At 42.0% G+C, this 14,698-nt stretch overlaps 1 protein-coding gene across 2 annotated transcripts; it reads right to left on the reverse strand.

Moving 5' to 3' along the window:
* Nucleotides 1-2,686: 2,686 nt before the first annotated feature.
* LOC146891182 (alcohol dehydrogenase 1-like) lies at nucleotides 2,687-14,698 on the reverse strand. 2 transcript variants are annotated; one of them, XM_087897532.1, is made up of 10 exons: nucleotides 14,546-14,643; nucleotides 12,807-12,860; nucleotides 12,361-12,462; nucleotides 11,681-11,819; nucleotides 9,543-9,630; nucleotides 9,156-9,375; nucleotides 7,025-7,285; nucleotides 5,110-5,245; nucleotides 3,255-3,393; nucleotides 2,687-2,841 (listed from the first exon to the last, which is right to left on the reverse strand). In XM_087897532.1, exons 2-10 carry the CDS (start codon nucleotides 12,807-12,809, stop codon nucleotides 2,817-2,819), a joined length of 1,113 nt encoding a protein of 370 aa, XP_087753658.1. In that variant the 5' UTR covers nucleotides 12,810-12,860; nucleotides 14,546-14,643; the 3' UTR covers nucleotides 2,687-2,816. The 2 variants fall into 2 exon arrangements, with proteins under 2 accessions (XP_087753658.1, XP_085533773.2); XM_085677647.2 differs by lacking the exon at nucleotides 12,807-12,860 and having other exon boundaries at nucleotides 14,546-14,698.

Here is a 14,698-nt window from a genome sequence, read left to right on the forward strand (position 1 = left end):
TTTGAGTAACTAAAGAACAGCTTCACAGAGCTTGTCTTTCAGGGAGACTAGAAAGCTCCCATGCGTGTTTGAATGCGGGTCATAGGACCGCACCCACTGTGGCTGAGGTTCTGCAAGGTGCACTTAGGAACAGAGAGACAGGCTGCCGGTTGGTGCGGGGAGGAGCACAGGTTGCCGGCGGGACCGTGACAGGCAGGCCAAGGAGAGGAGGGCGGAGAGACTTGGGCGCGCAGCCCACAAGGAGCCACACTAGCCAGGCCTTGGTGGTACAAAGGATAGTTAAAAATCCGCCCGCCAAAACTCAGGTGGTAGTTTGCAGACGGAGCGGAGCGGGCCTGCGTCCCGCCCCCCGCTGTGCAGAGCAGCTTCGACGGTTTTAAGTTGGAGACTGTGATAGATTCAAAGATTCCTTGGCTTTACAAACCCAAAAGAGGTTAGCTAAATCTTGGGATGGTTTGTTGCCTAATTTTCTAAAAATCCAAATCGTGCCAGTTTGCATTTCCACCAGTGATGGAGGAGTTGCTCTTAAGTATAGGTTATGAGCAATGTTTGATCTTGATCATGTTATAGAGATAAGATAGAGTCAAGAGTTATTTTGATATCACACTTCTCCAATGATTAAAGATGTTATATTTGAGATTTTTTAAATGTCTTTCAGTCATTTTAAGTTTGTCTATTGAGAGTTTTCAGTTTAGGTCTGTTACATATATTTCTTTATTTGATTAATTGTTCTTTGAAGGACTATTTCTGGAGTCCTTATATTTTTTTGTATGGATTGATGACTGACAAAGATTTTCAAATCTATAGCCAGATATGTCGATCCTATTAATTATTTTTCTAATGTTGGCAGGAGGCAATGTGCACCCATAAAGGTAACAATTTTAATAATTCTATCCAGTTATGTAAGTGCTCATGTACTGGATCAGATAATTATTTTCTGCCCCTGGAAAAGTTTCAGGCGAAACCAATAAAAAATGATGCTTTGAGGTTGGCTAATTCAGCACAATATTTAGGCCGGTTGCAATGGCACAAACCAATAGGATTTGCTCCTTGGAGACAGAGACCTACAGATCTCTATGTGTCCGAGGCCTGCGTGGTTGTAGTTTAGATCCTAAACAGCTAAGCACATCGCTCCCGGAGACCGATGAGGGGAGCCAATTTCAATGACGCACGCAGGCAGGATTTGCCTCAGCTAGCGTCTGGCATGGTCCAGGTTGTGTACTAATGTACATGGTCTGGACCGGGTTTTGATTTGGGGTAGAGGAGTGGTTTGTGTGTTTCCACAGAATACAAAACACCTGTCTGGGTCCCCGAGCGTCTGGTGTGGACCATGGATTCCTCTATTCAGAGACCTGAGGATGAGGCGAGATCAAGAGATCCCACGGGCACAAGGCAGAGGCGGCAGCGGAGATGGCAGATTCCTGAGAGATGATCCAGCGCCTGATTTTACCCCTTTCCCAGCTTTCTATCTTTGCTCTGCCTTGATCTGTCCGTTTCAGCCAAGGCTGCTTGACCCCCTGAGGGGAAAACAGCTACTTCCCCTGCCCTGATAACAGCGTTGGGTGCTCACGGCAAAAACCTTGCCCGATAGACAAAATTACCATAACTATCAAAATATCTAAATTCACAATTGGACGCTGTAGTTAATCTTTACAATCTCGGTGTGGATTTTGACCTCTGCTGGTCACAGGATAAGATTTTGCTGCTTTTTCTCGGACCCCGGAATACAAAATTACTAATTGGCTTTAATTTAGTTTGACTAGTCATACCAGGGGTCCCATTTGCCAGTGCTGTAGCCCTACTGAAGGGGCTCTATTCTGAACAAATGTTTCAGATATTGTGCAAGCACTGTCTCTTCCAGAAATGCTTATGTATATGCTGGAGTGTCTTCACCTGGCCAATGGCTTCAGGTCCGCCATGGCCTGGCCCTAATAGGCATTCGCCTCAGAGTATCTTTCAACATAAATGTGGCTGGACTCAATGTATGACTAGTGAAGCAATGACGGGTTTATTGCACGGGGGGGGGCGGTCTCGCCTAAGACAAGGGGTGCATTTGGACCTAAACACATTCCCAAAGACGGGTTTAGAGATCTCACCCAACTGCCAACATGCCTAAGACAGCTACTAGTCATCATATTTTATATATATTTAAAGGGAGACTTGTAGGTACACAGGTCTTTTTCCCTTTTCTTCCTGGCAATTTGCTGGGCCATTTGACCTTTGGCTCCCTGGAGATTCTGCACTAGCACTGGCTTGAGGGTATAGTTTAGAAAGAACTTGGCTCTCTTTTGTTATGGTAATTCCACCTCTAAACAAGGTTCCAGCTTTGGGCCCTATATGCCTGCCCCTCCCAGCTGATTCTGCCTGGGGCGCTGGGCACCTGTCATCCTATTCCACTGCTCCTGATGGGAGAGCGCAGTGCCCTTTTGAACCCTCTTGCCCACTGGTATAAATGCCCGACTTGAGTTTAATAAAGGGGCCATTTACTCTTTGATAAGTGAGCAGGTCTCTTTGTGTTTGTCTGTTTAAACCCTTAGGACAGTCGTCCATTCTCGTGGACTCGAGTTAAGGAAAGTGCGCTCCTGAATCGGGACTGGGTATCCACAGAAAGTGTGGAGGCAACATTCCCCATCTGAGGTGTGGTAGCTCTCACTTGGAGTTGAAAACAAAGTCACAGAACATTCAGTTTCTCGCAGAAAGCTTACATGATTACTTTATTGGCAGTGTCTCTAAGGAACAACATTAACACTGTATGTGATTGGTGTCGTGATTCAGTGGGGTGCTGGGGTCAGGAGTAGGAAGGCATCAATATAGTCTCAGAACGTCAGGACAGTCCGGATACTGAAATATGAAATATAAGATGCTGTTTCACATTTCCAGAACTCAAAGTGCCCAGAGGATAAATAAAACATGCATTATGAGTCTCAGTGAAAACCATCCATAACAGACATTTCATACTGGCTATTTGCCATACACTTTGTAGAAGCTTTTCAGGCACTGTCTCATTTAAACTTCATCCTAAGCAGCAGCTCTATAAGGTCAATTATCATATTTTCTCCATTTCAGAGACTGTGGAAACTGAGTCTTAGCGTTATAAATGCCCTGGGTCTTACATGTGCGTGCAGAACCTGAACCGTCACAGAAGGCCCATTTGTGCTCCTCTCCCATTTCTCCTTCATTTCTGTTGGTCGTTTCCCCTACCATAAAAACAATCTTATCCTCACTCACACCATAAAAAGAATCTTAAGGCTCACCTCTTTCCAGAGCGAAGCAGCTCAAATGCTTCATTTATTTTCTCAAAAGGTAAAACATGGGTAATTAGTGGCTCCAGTGGAAACTTCTTAGCCATGAAATCATCCACAAGCTTGGGGACAGAATCTTTACTCTTAAAGCCTGAAAGGAGAGAGCAGCACCGTGAGATCCAGGCAGGGGGCAGGCAGGAGAATTAAACAAGAAAATTTCCAAAGAAACCAAATTCATAGCAGTGCAGTTAGTGACAGGCTGCCACCTGAGAGGCAGACGCGGGACTCAAACACCCTCTGCATCGCATTAATATCTTATGACATGCCACCAAATGAACAGGGTCCCTAGCAGATGAAAGCGGCTTAGTAGATCTTCCCTAGAGATATCATAAGGCAGATGTTTATAGCCAAAGAAGGGAATGTTCCAAACTTGGGCAATGTGCGTAAGCAAACATTACTTCCTTGGGCTTTCTGTGTCCTATGAGGCATTTTTTGGGCCTTATAGAGACTCAAGTAGAAGGAGCCTGGAAAGCCCAGGCTTGTTTATGGGTACACAGAGCAGCCTGTCTTAGGATTTCCTGCATTAGTTCTTACTATAGAGAGATCAGTGACTTTTATGTTGCCTTCTAAGAACTCTTCTGTTACCAATGGTAAGAAATTCTGAAAAAAGTTAGGAATTGATCCTCAAAGCTGGGGAGAGGGTTCAGGCAATAAAGTTCTTTTTGGTTTTTCTTTTTTCTGACATTAGATTTTTATTGATTATCTGGGAATTTCACACAATGCCCCGATCACACTCACTTCTCAGTCCTTCCTTGTCGACCCTGCAACCGTGTGACTTCTCCCAAGGGGGGAAAATATAATTTAAATAAATCATGTCCAGTTTGCCTATGTTTTCACTGGAGCATGGCCAGCTCTCAATGGCCATATCCTTAAAGAAAACTTAGTCCTTCCTCACCACCACCCCACGAGAAGCCACCTACTGTGGACTGCAACACTTGAGCATCCCTGTTTCTTTGTTTTACTTTACTTTTCTTTCTTTCTTTCTTTCTTTCTTTCTTTCTTTCTTTCTTTCTTTCTTTCTTTCTTTCCCTCCTCCTTCCCTCCCTCCCCTCTCTTTCTTTCTTTCTTTCTTTCTTTCTTTCTTTCTTTCTTTCTTTCTTTCTTTCTTTCCTTTTTGAGACAAAATTTCTTTGTGGAGCCCTGACTGTCCTTGAACTAGCTCTTTAACCAGGCTTGGTTTGAACTCTCAGAGATCACCTACCTCTGTTTCCCAAGTGCTAGGGTTAGAAGTTGTGCCACCACGATCCGACCCATATTTTTAAAATAATTTATTTTTATTTTAAGCACATTGTTTGGTGTTTTGCTTGCATGTATGTCATGTGAGGATGTTAGATCCTCTTGAATTGGTCTTAGAGCTGAGAGCTGCCATGTGGGTGTTGGGAAGTGAATATGGGTCTTCTGGAAGAGCATCCAATGTTCTTAACTTTGGAGCCATTTCTCCAGCTCCTATCACAATTTTTAAGAGTTCTTTTCAATTGCTTCCTCTCTGACTGTTACTGTAGGGGATGGTGTGGGGGCAGAGGTAGGGATAGGGAGAGAGTTTGTCAGAGAAGCTGAATTTGATCTCCAGAATAAAAAAACAAAACAAACAATAAGTCAGTAACAATACACAGCTGATTCAGTGCTGACAGATTCCCAGGACTGGCGGACCAAGAAGACTAGCCTGAGTGTGAAACCCCAGCCTCAAACAACAATGCAAATTGCTCCAGAGCAACGGCATCAAATGTTCTCTGGCTCCACATACATCCACACACCTTGGCACACAAGAACACATACAGAAGTTTGATCCTCAGCTGTGAATACATACCTCCAAATATTGCTCCTTTCCAGGTGCGTCCCAGCAACAGCAACATGGGGTTCACAGAGAGGCTTTGAGCATGAGGAGGCACCCCAACAATGACACTTACACCACATGATGAATGACTACTTAACAGGGAAGACATCTGGAATATAAATAGTATTTAAAGTAAATTTTCTCATAGTTCTACTAACGATACACAGTTTCATGTCATGTGAAGACATGTGCAGAGAAATGATTTTGAGAGAAAGAGTGAATGAATGAATTTATGTTTAATTCTTCATTATAAACTAATAAAGAAGCAAGTGTCATTGGGAGCCTGAGCAGTCTGGGTCCTCCAAGGAGAATATTACTTCCTCATCACGTGACTCTCAGGCTGCCTATGCGCAGGTTCACTCACTGCCATTGTCTATTAATTACAGTTTTGAAGTTTGCACTCTAAGACAGAATTTTGATGGTGAAGATGTAACGATGACATCATCAAAGGTTGTCTCTTATCTAGTTGTCAACCTCCCTTTATAACAAGTCCTACTGTGGGGCTTAGATCAAGAACGGGCATGTTTTCTGTGTCTGTGCATCCAATGTGTGCAGTGGTTTTACATTACTCTATTATCTATAGACATCCAGGAATTTCTCACCAATCAATTGTTTCATCTAAAATCCTGTAGTAAAAGATGATTTATAATTCCCAAAGATACATGATACCCCATCTTTTGATTTTGAATTATGACATTTAGAAAACCAGATGTCCTCTCAGAAAACATGGGTATCAGACTTTTGGATCTTCAAATCCACCAATAAACCAGACTCAGATGAGCAAACAGGGAGACTGTCTAGTGAATCACAGAAGAGCTATGGCCGTGGGGACACCAGAACCCTGAACGTGGAAGAACTCCCCAACCACAGAAGAGACACCAGCCTCTCTTGACATTTTGTCTCAGTTCGAGGCTGAGAAGAATCTCACTCCCAGGGCCCCATTCCCATTCTCTATTACCAACTCTGCCAAGGCTTCTGGAGGACCTTAGTAATGGTGATTCTTTAGATCTCTGGAGATGCTTCTCTAGAACTCCAGAGGTCTTAGGTTGGCTGATATGTACTGGAGAAGTGTTCTTTATCCATGTATGGTGTTTGCAACTATCTGAAAATAATATCACGTGTATTTCAAACACATAAGCACTGTAAACTTGGCAATAACCTTTCTTATCATTATCCCCAGCTGATCTTAATTGAGTGCTTACCCCAGGGCTGCTGCCTCCACGGTAAGTATTTTATATGCACTATGTAATGTGTATCATATACAAGTCCACAAAATGCGTATCTCTTAAATTTAGGGGCTATGGCCAAAGCTGTGAATTCTATTTTAAAAAGTATTTCCTCCAACATATAAAACTAGATGTTTGTGAGTGCCGTCTCTGTGATGAGGATATGGTGACCTATTAAAGCAACCACGCCTCTACATGTTTTATCCTAAGAAATTAACACTTGTCCACATGTTGTTTATTAGTCCTGTTGGCCATATGATGAAACTTAAAATACTTTTCAGAATATTTAATTTCAAATATTACATAATAATAAAAATGTGGAAGAAAATCATATTTGTCCATTTAAGAACAGAATTTGCATTTAAATTTGCTTGATGAGTTGATTTTCTTTTTACTAAAAATCAGTAAGATAGTTTATAATAGCTCAATGAAAAACTTTCCTGTATTAATGGAGGTTTATTAGTTTGTAGAATGAAAAAAAAGGATATGTTTATCACTACACCGAATTATTCAATTTGAGAAGGAAACAGAAGATGGAAAATTACCATCTAAAATAGTTTTCTGCTTGAGATTTCGATTTTGTTGTCTTGAGCCCATTATGGATGGCAGATGACAGATCACAAGGCAGAAGGAGAGATCTGAGGGCATGCCACAGTACCTACCACGGTGTCAAGGCGACCGATTACTTCAAAGGAGAAGTCCACCCCTCCATCGGTCATCTCCTGGATTACTTCGTGGATGGGTTTGCTGTAGTCTAGAGGGTTGATGCACTCAGTTGCACCCAATTCTTTGGCCTTTGCAAACTTGTCTTTGTTGATGTCCACAGCGATGATCCTGGCCGCTCCTGCTGTTTTACAGCCAATGATGACAGATAGCCCAACACCTCCAAGGCCGAACACAGCACAGGTGGAGCCTGGGGTCACCTATGTTTGCAGAAAATACAAAAGATGGACCAAAGAGTGATCGCTAGGAAGTGCTCCATGATGTACAAGACACCTTGCTTTGTAATCTGTCATGGCCACTCAGACCTCATTATACCTGCTTCCAAAATATCTTCTGGCTATAGCTGCCCAAAGGGGTACAACAGTGGTTCTCAAAATTTGCTCTATATTAGATTTATCTGGAGAGTTATTATTTTTGTTCATCTCAGGATCCAGTATCAGTTAATTGGAATCACTGCAGGTAGAACCCCATTCTTATTCAATGGGAAACCTTAGTGAGACCAGCTGTACTGATGATCATTGAAATCGACATAGAAATGATTTACACCATCAAGGGCTACACCATGACATCTTCCCCATACACACAATAAGTTTGTACAAGCGAAACAAATGATCATGATTACTCTAGGAGACTGCAGGGTAATCCAACCACCCTTCCATCAATAACTCCTTGGTTCACTATTGTTCAGTAGTCACAACCAGGGTAACTGGAGCAGAAGTCATCTGGGAAGCATCAACAAGTCATTTGTGGCTTAACAGGAAAGTGGACAGGAAACTTTAAGAAAATACATCAAGAGACCAATGTTGTCTTTGTGAGATTTTAAGCTTGACTTTTTAAAGAAGCAGATGAAAAATACTGAAACAAAAACTGGTCTGTATTTTAATAACAATGATTGACATTCTGGATCACAAGTATCCATGGGCTTGTCAGGCTCATTCAGTCCTCCTGTTGAAACAAATGAACAACTGCACAAGGAATAGCTGAATTTAGGGTTGAAGCCAATGAAATAAATATAGAATGTAATAATTGAACAAATGTATTTGCTTTCTCTTAACTCAGTAAGAACATCAATTTCATCTATAATAAAAGTGAATTTTCTTTAGTGTTCAAAATCCTTTTGGATATTTTATTCCTATTAATATTTTAATCAACACCATCAACCTGTGAAAATGATGTGGGAGAATCCTAAAACCATAGACTGCCATTTTAAAGGCTCTACCAGCAAACTTGCTCAGGATATACTAGGTCACACACAGTTGAGGGTAGCTAAAGGAGAGCTGTCTCTCATGCGATGTGCACACACTAAGAGACAGAAACTGTAGGAAAGGGAGACCTCTAATACAACCAAAGTTAGGGTTTGCTGGGAAAATGTCTCTGTTAAGGTTTGCTCTCAATCCCCATAAGGAAAGGAGACAACCCTGTCCCGCACCTGGCCATTATCAAAGCTCACATTCACCATGATGCTCTTTCAAAGAACATCAGGCAGCTCAGAGGGGCTGCACTGGTCCAGTGCCCTTAAGTCCTGGTTCATCACTAAGCCTTGGTTTTCTTTTCAGGAAATTTCCACCATGCAGGCAGGTTGGCGCTAGGTAGCAGTGCTGGTCTTTATTTTAAAAACACTGGTGACAGCATTTGTGCTGTGTGGATCTCCCCACTTTGGCTTACTTTAGAGATAACAGTGATGATGTCTCCACTTTAATATCTGTCATTTGTCCCAAATGGCCAAGCTTGCCAGTTTCTGACTCTTTAAAACATGTTTTATTGCTCAAGTGTATCTTGGGACTGGGACATAACAGAGCTTTGCAGACAACAGCAAACACAAAGTGTTACAGCTCCAGATCTATGTAAGTTTCAAACAATTTCTACGAGAGGCCAGTTTCTTTTGGGAACTAGGCAGACCTGCATGCATAATATTATAGAGCTTTTCATGAGTGTGTGGAGGGAATTCTCACTGGAGTTGGACAATCTTATTTCTTTTCTACAAAACCCTTTTTGATCCCTGTAGCAACTTCTTCCCTTCGGTCCCAACAATATGCATGTACCTGGTCCATGGTCCACTCTCCATCTTACCTTGGCGACTTTGACAGCAGAGCCATAGCCAGTGGAGAACCCGCAGCCAATGAGGCAGACTTTGTCCAGGGGTGAAGCCCCATCGATTTTAGCCACTGCCGTCTCATCTACCACGGTGTACTGGGAGAAGGTGCTGGTGCTTATGAAATTGTGGATTGACTTCCCCTTGCAGGTGAACCTGCTAGTGCCATCGAGCAAAGTCCCCCGAGGCTGTAACAAACTGGCCAGTGAAACACAGCAAATAAAGGATATGACACAAGTGAAAACCAGTGTGCAACCTAATTGTTCAAGAAGACATAAAAAACCAGTGTGCAACCTAATTGTGCAAGAAGACAATGAGAAACCAGTGTGCAACCTAATTGTGCAAGAAGACAGTGAGAAACTTACTCATTCTTCATACAGTAGTTGCTCTCTGGATGCTTGCAGATTCTGCATTTCCCACACTCGGGAGTAATGAGCGGGATGACTTTATCGCCTGGGAGGGGAACAAGAAAATGACTTAATGTCTACCCAGGAATTAACAACACAAGAACATGAAGCTTTCATGTAGGGATGTGTGCTCTAGAAAGGTTCCTAAGAGATAGAACCCAACTGCACTACGTCATGCATGGGTCATTGCTCTTCATCCAGGTTGCTATTGCCAGAAGGTTCCTGAAATAAAAGGGAAATGTAAAAACAGCTACATCTACTGATAAGCAGCTAACTTTCCATGTGTGCCTCAGTTTCTCTTGGGGGCTTTGCACGATTTAGCCTAGTCAATTCTTAAATATAATCACTGCTAAGTATAAATACATACTTTAGTTGCTATGAGTTGCTAACTTCCCATGAGAAGTTGGAGTTACCTGATTATTATATAAGTATTATAATAAAACACAAACCAAATACAACACAGGGAATATTGTACAATTATATAATCAAAAATTAAACTTGATCATAAGGTAAAATTAAAATGAGGATTTTGGTAGCTAGTTTTTTACTTTTAAAAATATTTCTTTTGTTCTTATGTGCATGTCCGAGTATCCATGTGTGTGTGCTCTTGTGTGTGTGTGTGCCCTTAAAGGCCAGCAGAGGGCGAGGGGTCCCGAGCAGCTGGAGTTACAGGTGGCTGTCGACTGTCTAACAGGATGACCTCACCCACTGAGTCGTTTCTCCATCACCCTGTTTTGGTTTTTCAAAGTGATTATGCTTCTCTTTATATGAAACAAATGCTTTAACAATAATCTTAATTATTTGTGAGGACGCTCAATGTGTCAGAGAAGTGACAACTTTCTCTGGACATCGTAGTCCTCAACAGTGAGTTAGAGATTTCCCCTGACAAAGAAAAGGTGACTTTTTAGATAACTGTTTATGAATTATCAATTTTTCTGCTATAGAGAAAGCATCCTGAAAATTATGTTAATTTTTACTATTATTGCTTTACAAATAAAGGAAACAGCAAAGCTTAACTCAAGCCAAATGAGTTCATTTCTTATTTTCTGGTTATTTGGAATGCAGGAGACGTCTGACTTTACTGGCAAAACTGGCAAAAGTGACCTTTTTAGAGATGGACATAATTTTATTTTATTTTTTTTTTGTTTTTCAAGACAAGAGTTTCTCTGTAGTTTGGAGTCTATCCTGGAACTAGCTCTTGTAGACCAGGCTGGCCTCGAGCTCACAGTGGTCCCCCTGCCTCCGCCTTCCGAGTGCTAAAATTAAAGGCGTGCGCCACCACCGCCCGACCCATAATTTTGTTTTAAAATCGCATGTGCTATCTACGTTATTGTACCAAATCAATGACTTGATCACTATGTTTCACAGATAAAATGAATGTGTGATAAAATCACAGAAATTTTTTTTACTCAGCTTTTATATCCAAAAAACAAACATACATAGTTAAAATAAAAAATTGAATAAATTAAAAAACAATGTGCAAGCCATCACCTCCATCCCAACTAGTGATAATACAGTGGTGTTTGTGTTTGCAGGACTTTGGCTACATTTTTCACCTGTGGTTTCCTCTTATCTTGTATTATATTTCTATATTAAAGAAGGAATAGCATATAATGAAGAGGAAGCCATCTTTTGGATGCAACGCGGTTAACCCTACGGCATCCTACAGAAGAGGCATCCTGAAGCCAGGCAAGCAGTCGGGTCTCTGAACTCAGCACAGAGCAGCTTCCCTACATCTAGACACTCAGAACCTTGACCTGCAGGAATTGCCTTTGCCCCATTTGTAGGTCTGTTTGGATCTTGAAAAGTCCCAGGTGCTGAGCAACGCTGAAGTGGAAGGTAGCAGACTGTGAACTCTGAAGGTCACACTGGAGACTCTAACTTGGCGCCTGACACCTAGTAGATGATAAATAGATGTTGAAAGAGAAAAAACATGATTGGATGCCACAGGACTGAGGCATGCAGGGAGTAAGGGGTGGAAACCCTGTGATCTTGTGCCAGATTTTAAGTCTCCTACTGCTGGGCTTCCTATTTTGGCAGGGAGGCTCTTGGAATCAAGGCCAAAGCACAAATGCTGAGGGTAAAGAATTCTGTACCTGGTTTGACAGAAGTCACCCCTTCTCCAATGCTCTCCACGATACCAGCTCCCTCGTGGCCTAGAATTGCAGGAAGTGGTGTACTCAGGCTTCCAGAAACCACGTGATCATCTGAGCGGCAGACCCCCGTGGCCACTATCTACAGATGAGAGATCGATTTCACTCAGCCATGATAGCAACTGTGAAGGTTTAGCACACCTATTCTGAAATGAGGCTTCTCAGGATCTTGCTAACAATCCCTATTGCTTCCAGATTCGATTTAGGTCCAAGTTTTCATGTGCTTTCATCTCCTCTCCCAATTAAACAGTGTAAGAGGTAATGAACAATCTGTGAATTAAGTCACACCCCCCCCCAAATGTAGTTTATACAATATATAAAAATGCATGCTGTGCTATGGAAATAGAGCTAGGAAATGAGCACCAAGAAATTACCTAATATTAATTGCTTTTGGATTCAAAATGTTTAGCACTTTACAAACACACAAACATAAAATGTTTTCGGGGATTATGTTAAACTTTGATCTTTCAGCAGCTGATGTCAACAGCTCGGCTCAGCAACAGGGTCATTTATTGTCGGGATGAGGAGATGAAAGGGAGTGTTAATACATTTTTGGATGCTTCTATGAAGGATTTTCTGAGTTTTTCAAAACTAATATTTTAGACGGTGGAAAGGAACGCTACCTTAATGCGGACTTCATGGGCCTTGGGGGGTGCGACTTCTATGTCCTCGATGGAGAAGGGCTTGTGGGTCTCCCACAGCACCGCTGCTTTGCACTTGATCACCTGGAAGATGAAGGGTGACTGCAGCTAGAAGGGGGTCACCGCAATTGTGTCTATTTCCTACGCACAGCGTCTGTCCCCAGGTCTGCCACCCATTGTTACATAGAAATGGACACTTTTTATTTACAAGGAGTCAAAACACCCTGAGAAACCTGTGACACCATAGTAGAAGGTCAGGAATAGAAAGGTCATACATTGGGGATGAATTGGTATGTGCTCTTTCAGGCCACACTTGTACCCTTTTGTTTCCTGACAGTCACTGGTACTGTTCTGAAAGAGACTGTTTAATTGAAATCGTTGGATTGATGTGGGATTATCTTCTATATGTTGTGAGTATGCTTTATTACCATTGATTAATAAAGAAGTTGTCTTGGCCGATGGCAGGGCAGAATATAGCCAGGCTAGAAGAGATATAGAGAGAGAGTGGGCAGAGTCAGGGAGATGCCATGTAGCTGTCGAAGGAGAAAGACTGCCAACGGAACCCCATCGGTACCCACAGACTACCACAGTCATTTCTAATAATACCATAGGTTAAAAGAAATGGATAACTTAAGATCTAAGAGCTAACCTGGAATACACCTGTGCCATTGGCCAAACAGTGTTGTAATCAATGGTTCCGTGTGGTTATTCAGGTCTGGCAGCCAGGAAACGAACCAACAGCCTCTGCTTACATTGGATATATGTTTAATTTTAAATTATAATTATCAATATATTTTGAAGTGCCACTTTGTGCATTCTAGGTAAGTACTCTGTCACAGAGAACTCCCAGGCTTTGGATTTCTGAGACAATATTCTAATGGCCTTCCCAGGCTGCCCTTGAACTAGGAACCTTTCTGTCTTGGACTTCCTAGCACTGAGATTTCAGGGATGGTCTGTCATACCTGGCTACATTGTTATTTTCTGTGGTAGTCAGTATAAACTCAAGCCAATTATCACCATAGCTCTGTTACCAACCCTGTACCTAAAAGCCTGAATTCCCTAGTCCCTCACTTCTTGCTTGGTTGATTAGAATGGGTTTCCACTTATTCTGCATGAATTCAGTCTTTCTTTTAACTTTTTTAGTCATTCTTTATACTAACTACTTTTCTTTGAAATGTGATTCCCATCCTAAACATGACCAGGAGTGAAAGAAAATAAAGTGAATTGGAACAAAACTAATGGCGACTGCCCCTTCTGTGACGATTCTCCACCCATCTTTTCTATACCGAGTCCTGGCACACCATGGATGCAGAAGTCTCCAACACCAGTTCTCACTGTGAGCTGTTGGACTTTTGACCCACGCCTAAAACAGCCCTTGTGCCAACAGAAACAGAGGCTTTATAATTAGGCAGGTGGATAGCACAAATTAGTTAATTATGCTGAATCACTGCTGCATGATTCCGTACCACACAGACTGAAGAAGGGAGACAACTTTGTGGTAAATGTTGTACCATATGTATGTATTCTTACTATTTACAAGTGATTCAGTTTTTCTTAGAATTAATTTTATATAAAAGCTCGATGATGTTTTTAAGAGAGAAGAGACAACTCTAGAGATTTTATGAGTTGTGCAGTAATGGGCCCCTCAAATCACGGTGTGCAGGGTAAGGTAATCTTATCGTGGATGATCCTAAAGCGTCAACAACAATCTACATCTTGTCAGAAAGTTTATCAAAGTTTAATGGGAGAGTTCTACTACGTTCCCGAGTCAAATTCCTCTTATGAAACGTTTATCAGACTTTTCTGTTTTCATAAGGAAGCTATGATTACAAAGAATAGCAAGCTATGGAATCGTGATATGAGTAAAGACTTCTCTGTAGAAGATCTCTTTAAAACTTTCTTTTTACAAGGTAGTCACAGTTGGCACAGAATGAATTCCCTGTGCTGCAGAGTTAGTGAGGAAGTGAGGATGCCCCAGATCTAGAGTCTGTGTGCTCTTGTTAAAGATATTTAGCAGCAGCCGGGCTGCACTGTCGTCCAGTGCACGCCCTGTGCTATAGCACACATTACACATTGCCTTTCAGTGCATGTCATGTCTAAGTTTGAAGTCAGCATCTTTTAGCATGTTAATGAGAATATATTCCCAACAGCGAGGTCTTTTTCTTACTTTTCTGGCTGTGCTCATGGTGTCTGTCCTCGCTGCTGGCGGGAGATTGATGGGTCCCTGTAGGCTCTTCCCTCCTGCAGTGCACTGGGCCAAGGTTGCACACAGATTTTGTTACTGGGGTGTCAGCTGTTGCCACACATGTTCTGGCCATTT

Source organism: Myodes glareolus, chromosome 17 (assembly GCF_982192425.1).
Source record: "Myodes glareolus chromosome 17, mMyoGla1.1, whole genome shotgun sequence".
NCBI lineage: Eukaryota > Metazoa > Chordata > Mammalia > Rodentia > Cricetidae > Myodes > Myodes glareolus.

Coding starts and splice junctions, on each gene's coding strand:
- LOC146891182 (XM_085677647.2), bottom strand. Junction 11,820..12,360: donor CCCATGAAGTCCGCATTAAG/GTAGCGTTCCTT, acceptor TCTCATCTGTAG/ATAGTGGCCACGGGGGTCTG. Junction 9,631..11,680: donor GGTGACTTCTGTCAAACCAG/GTACAGAATTCT, acceptor TTCCCCTCCCAG/GCGATAAAGTCATCCCGCTC.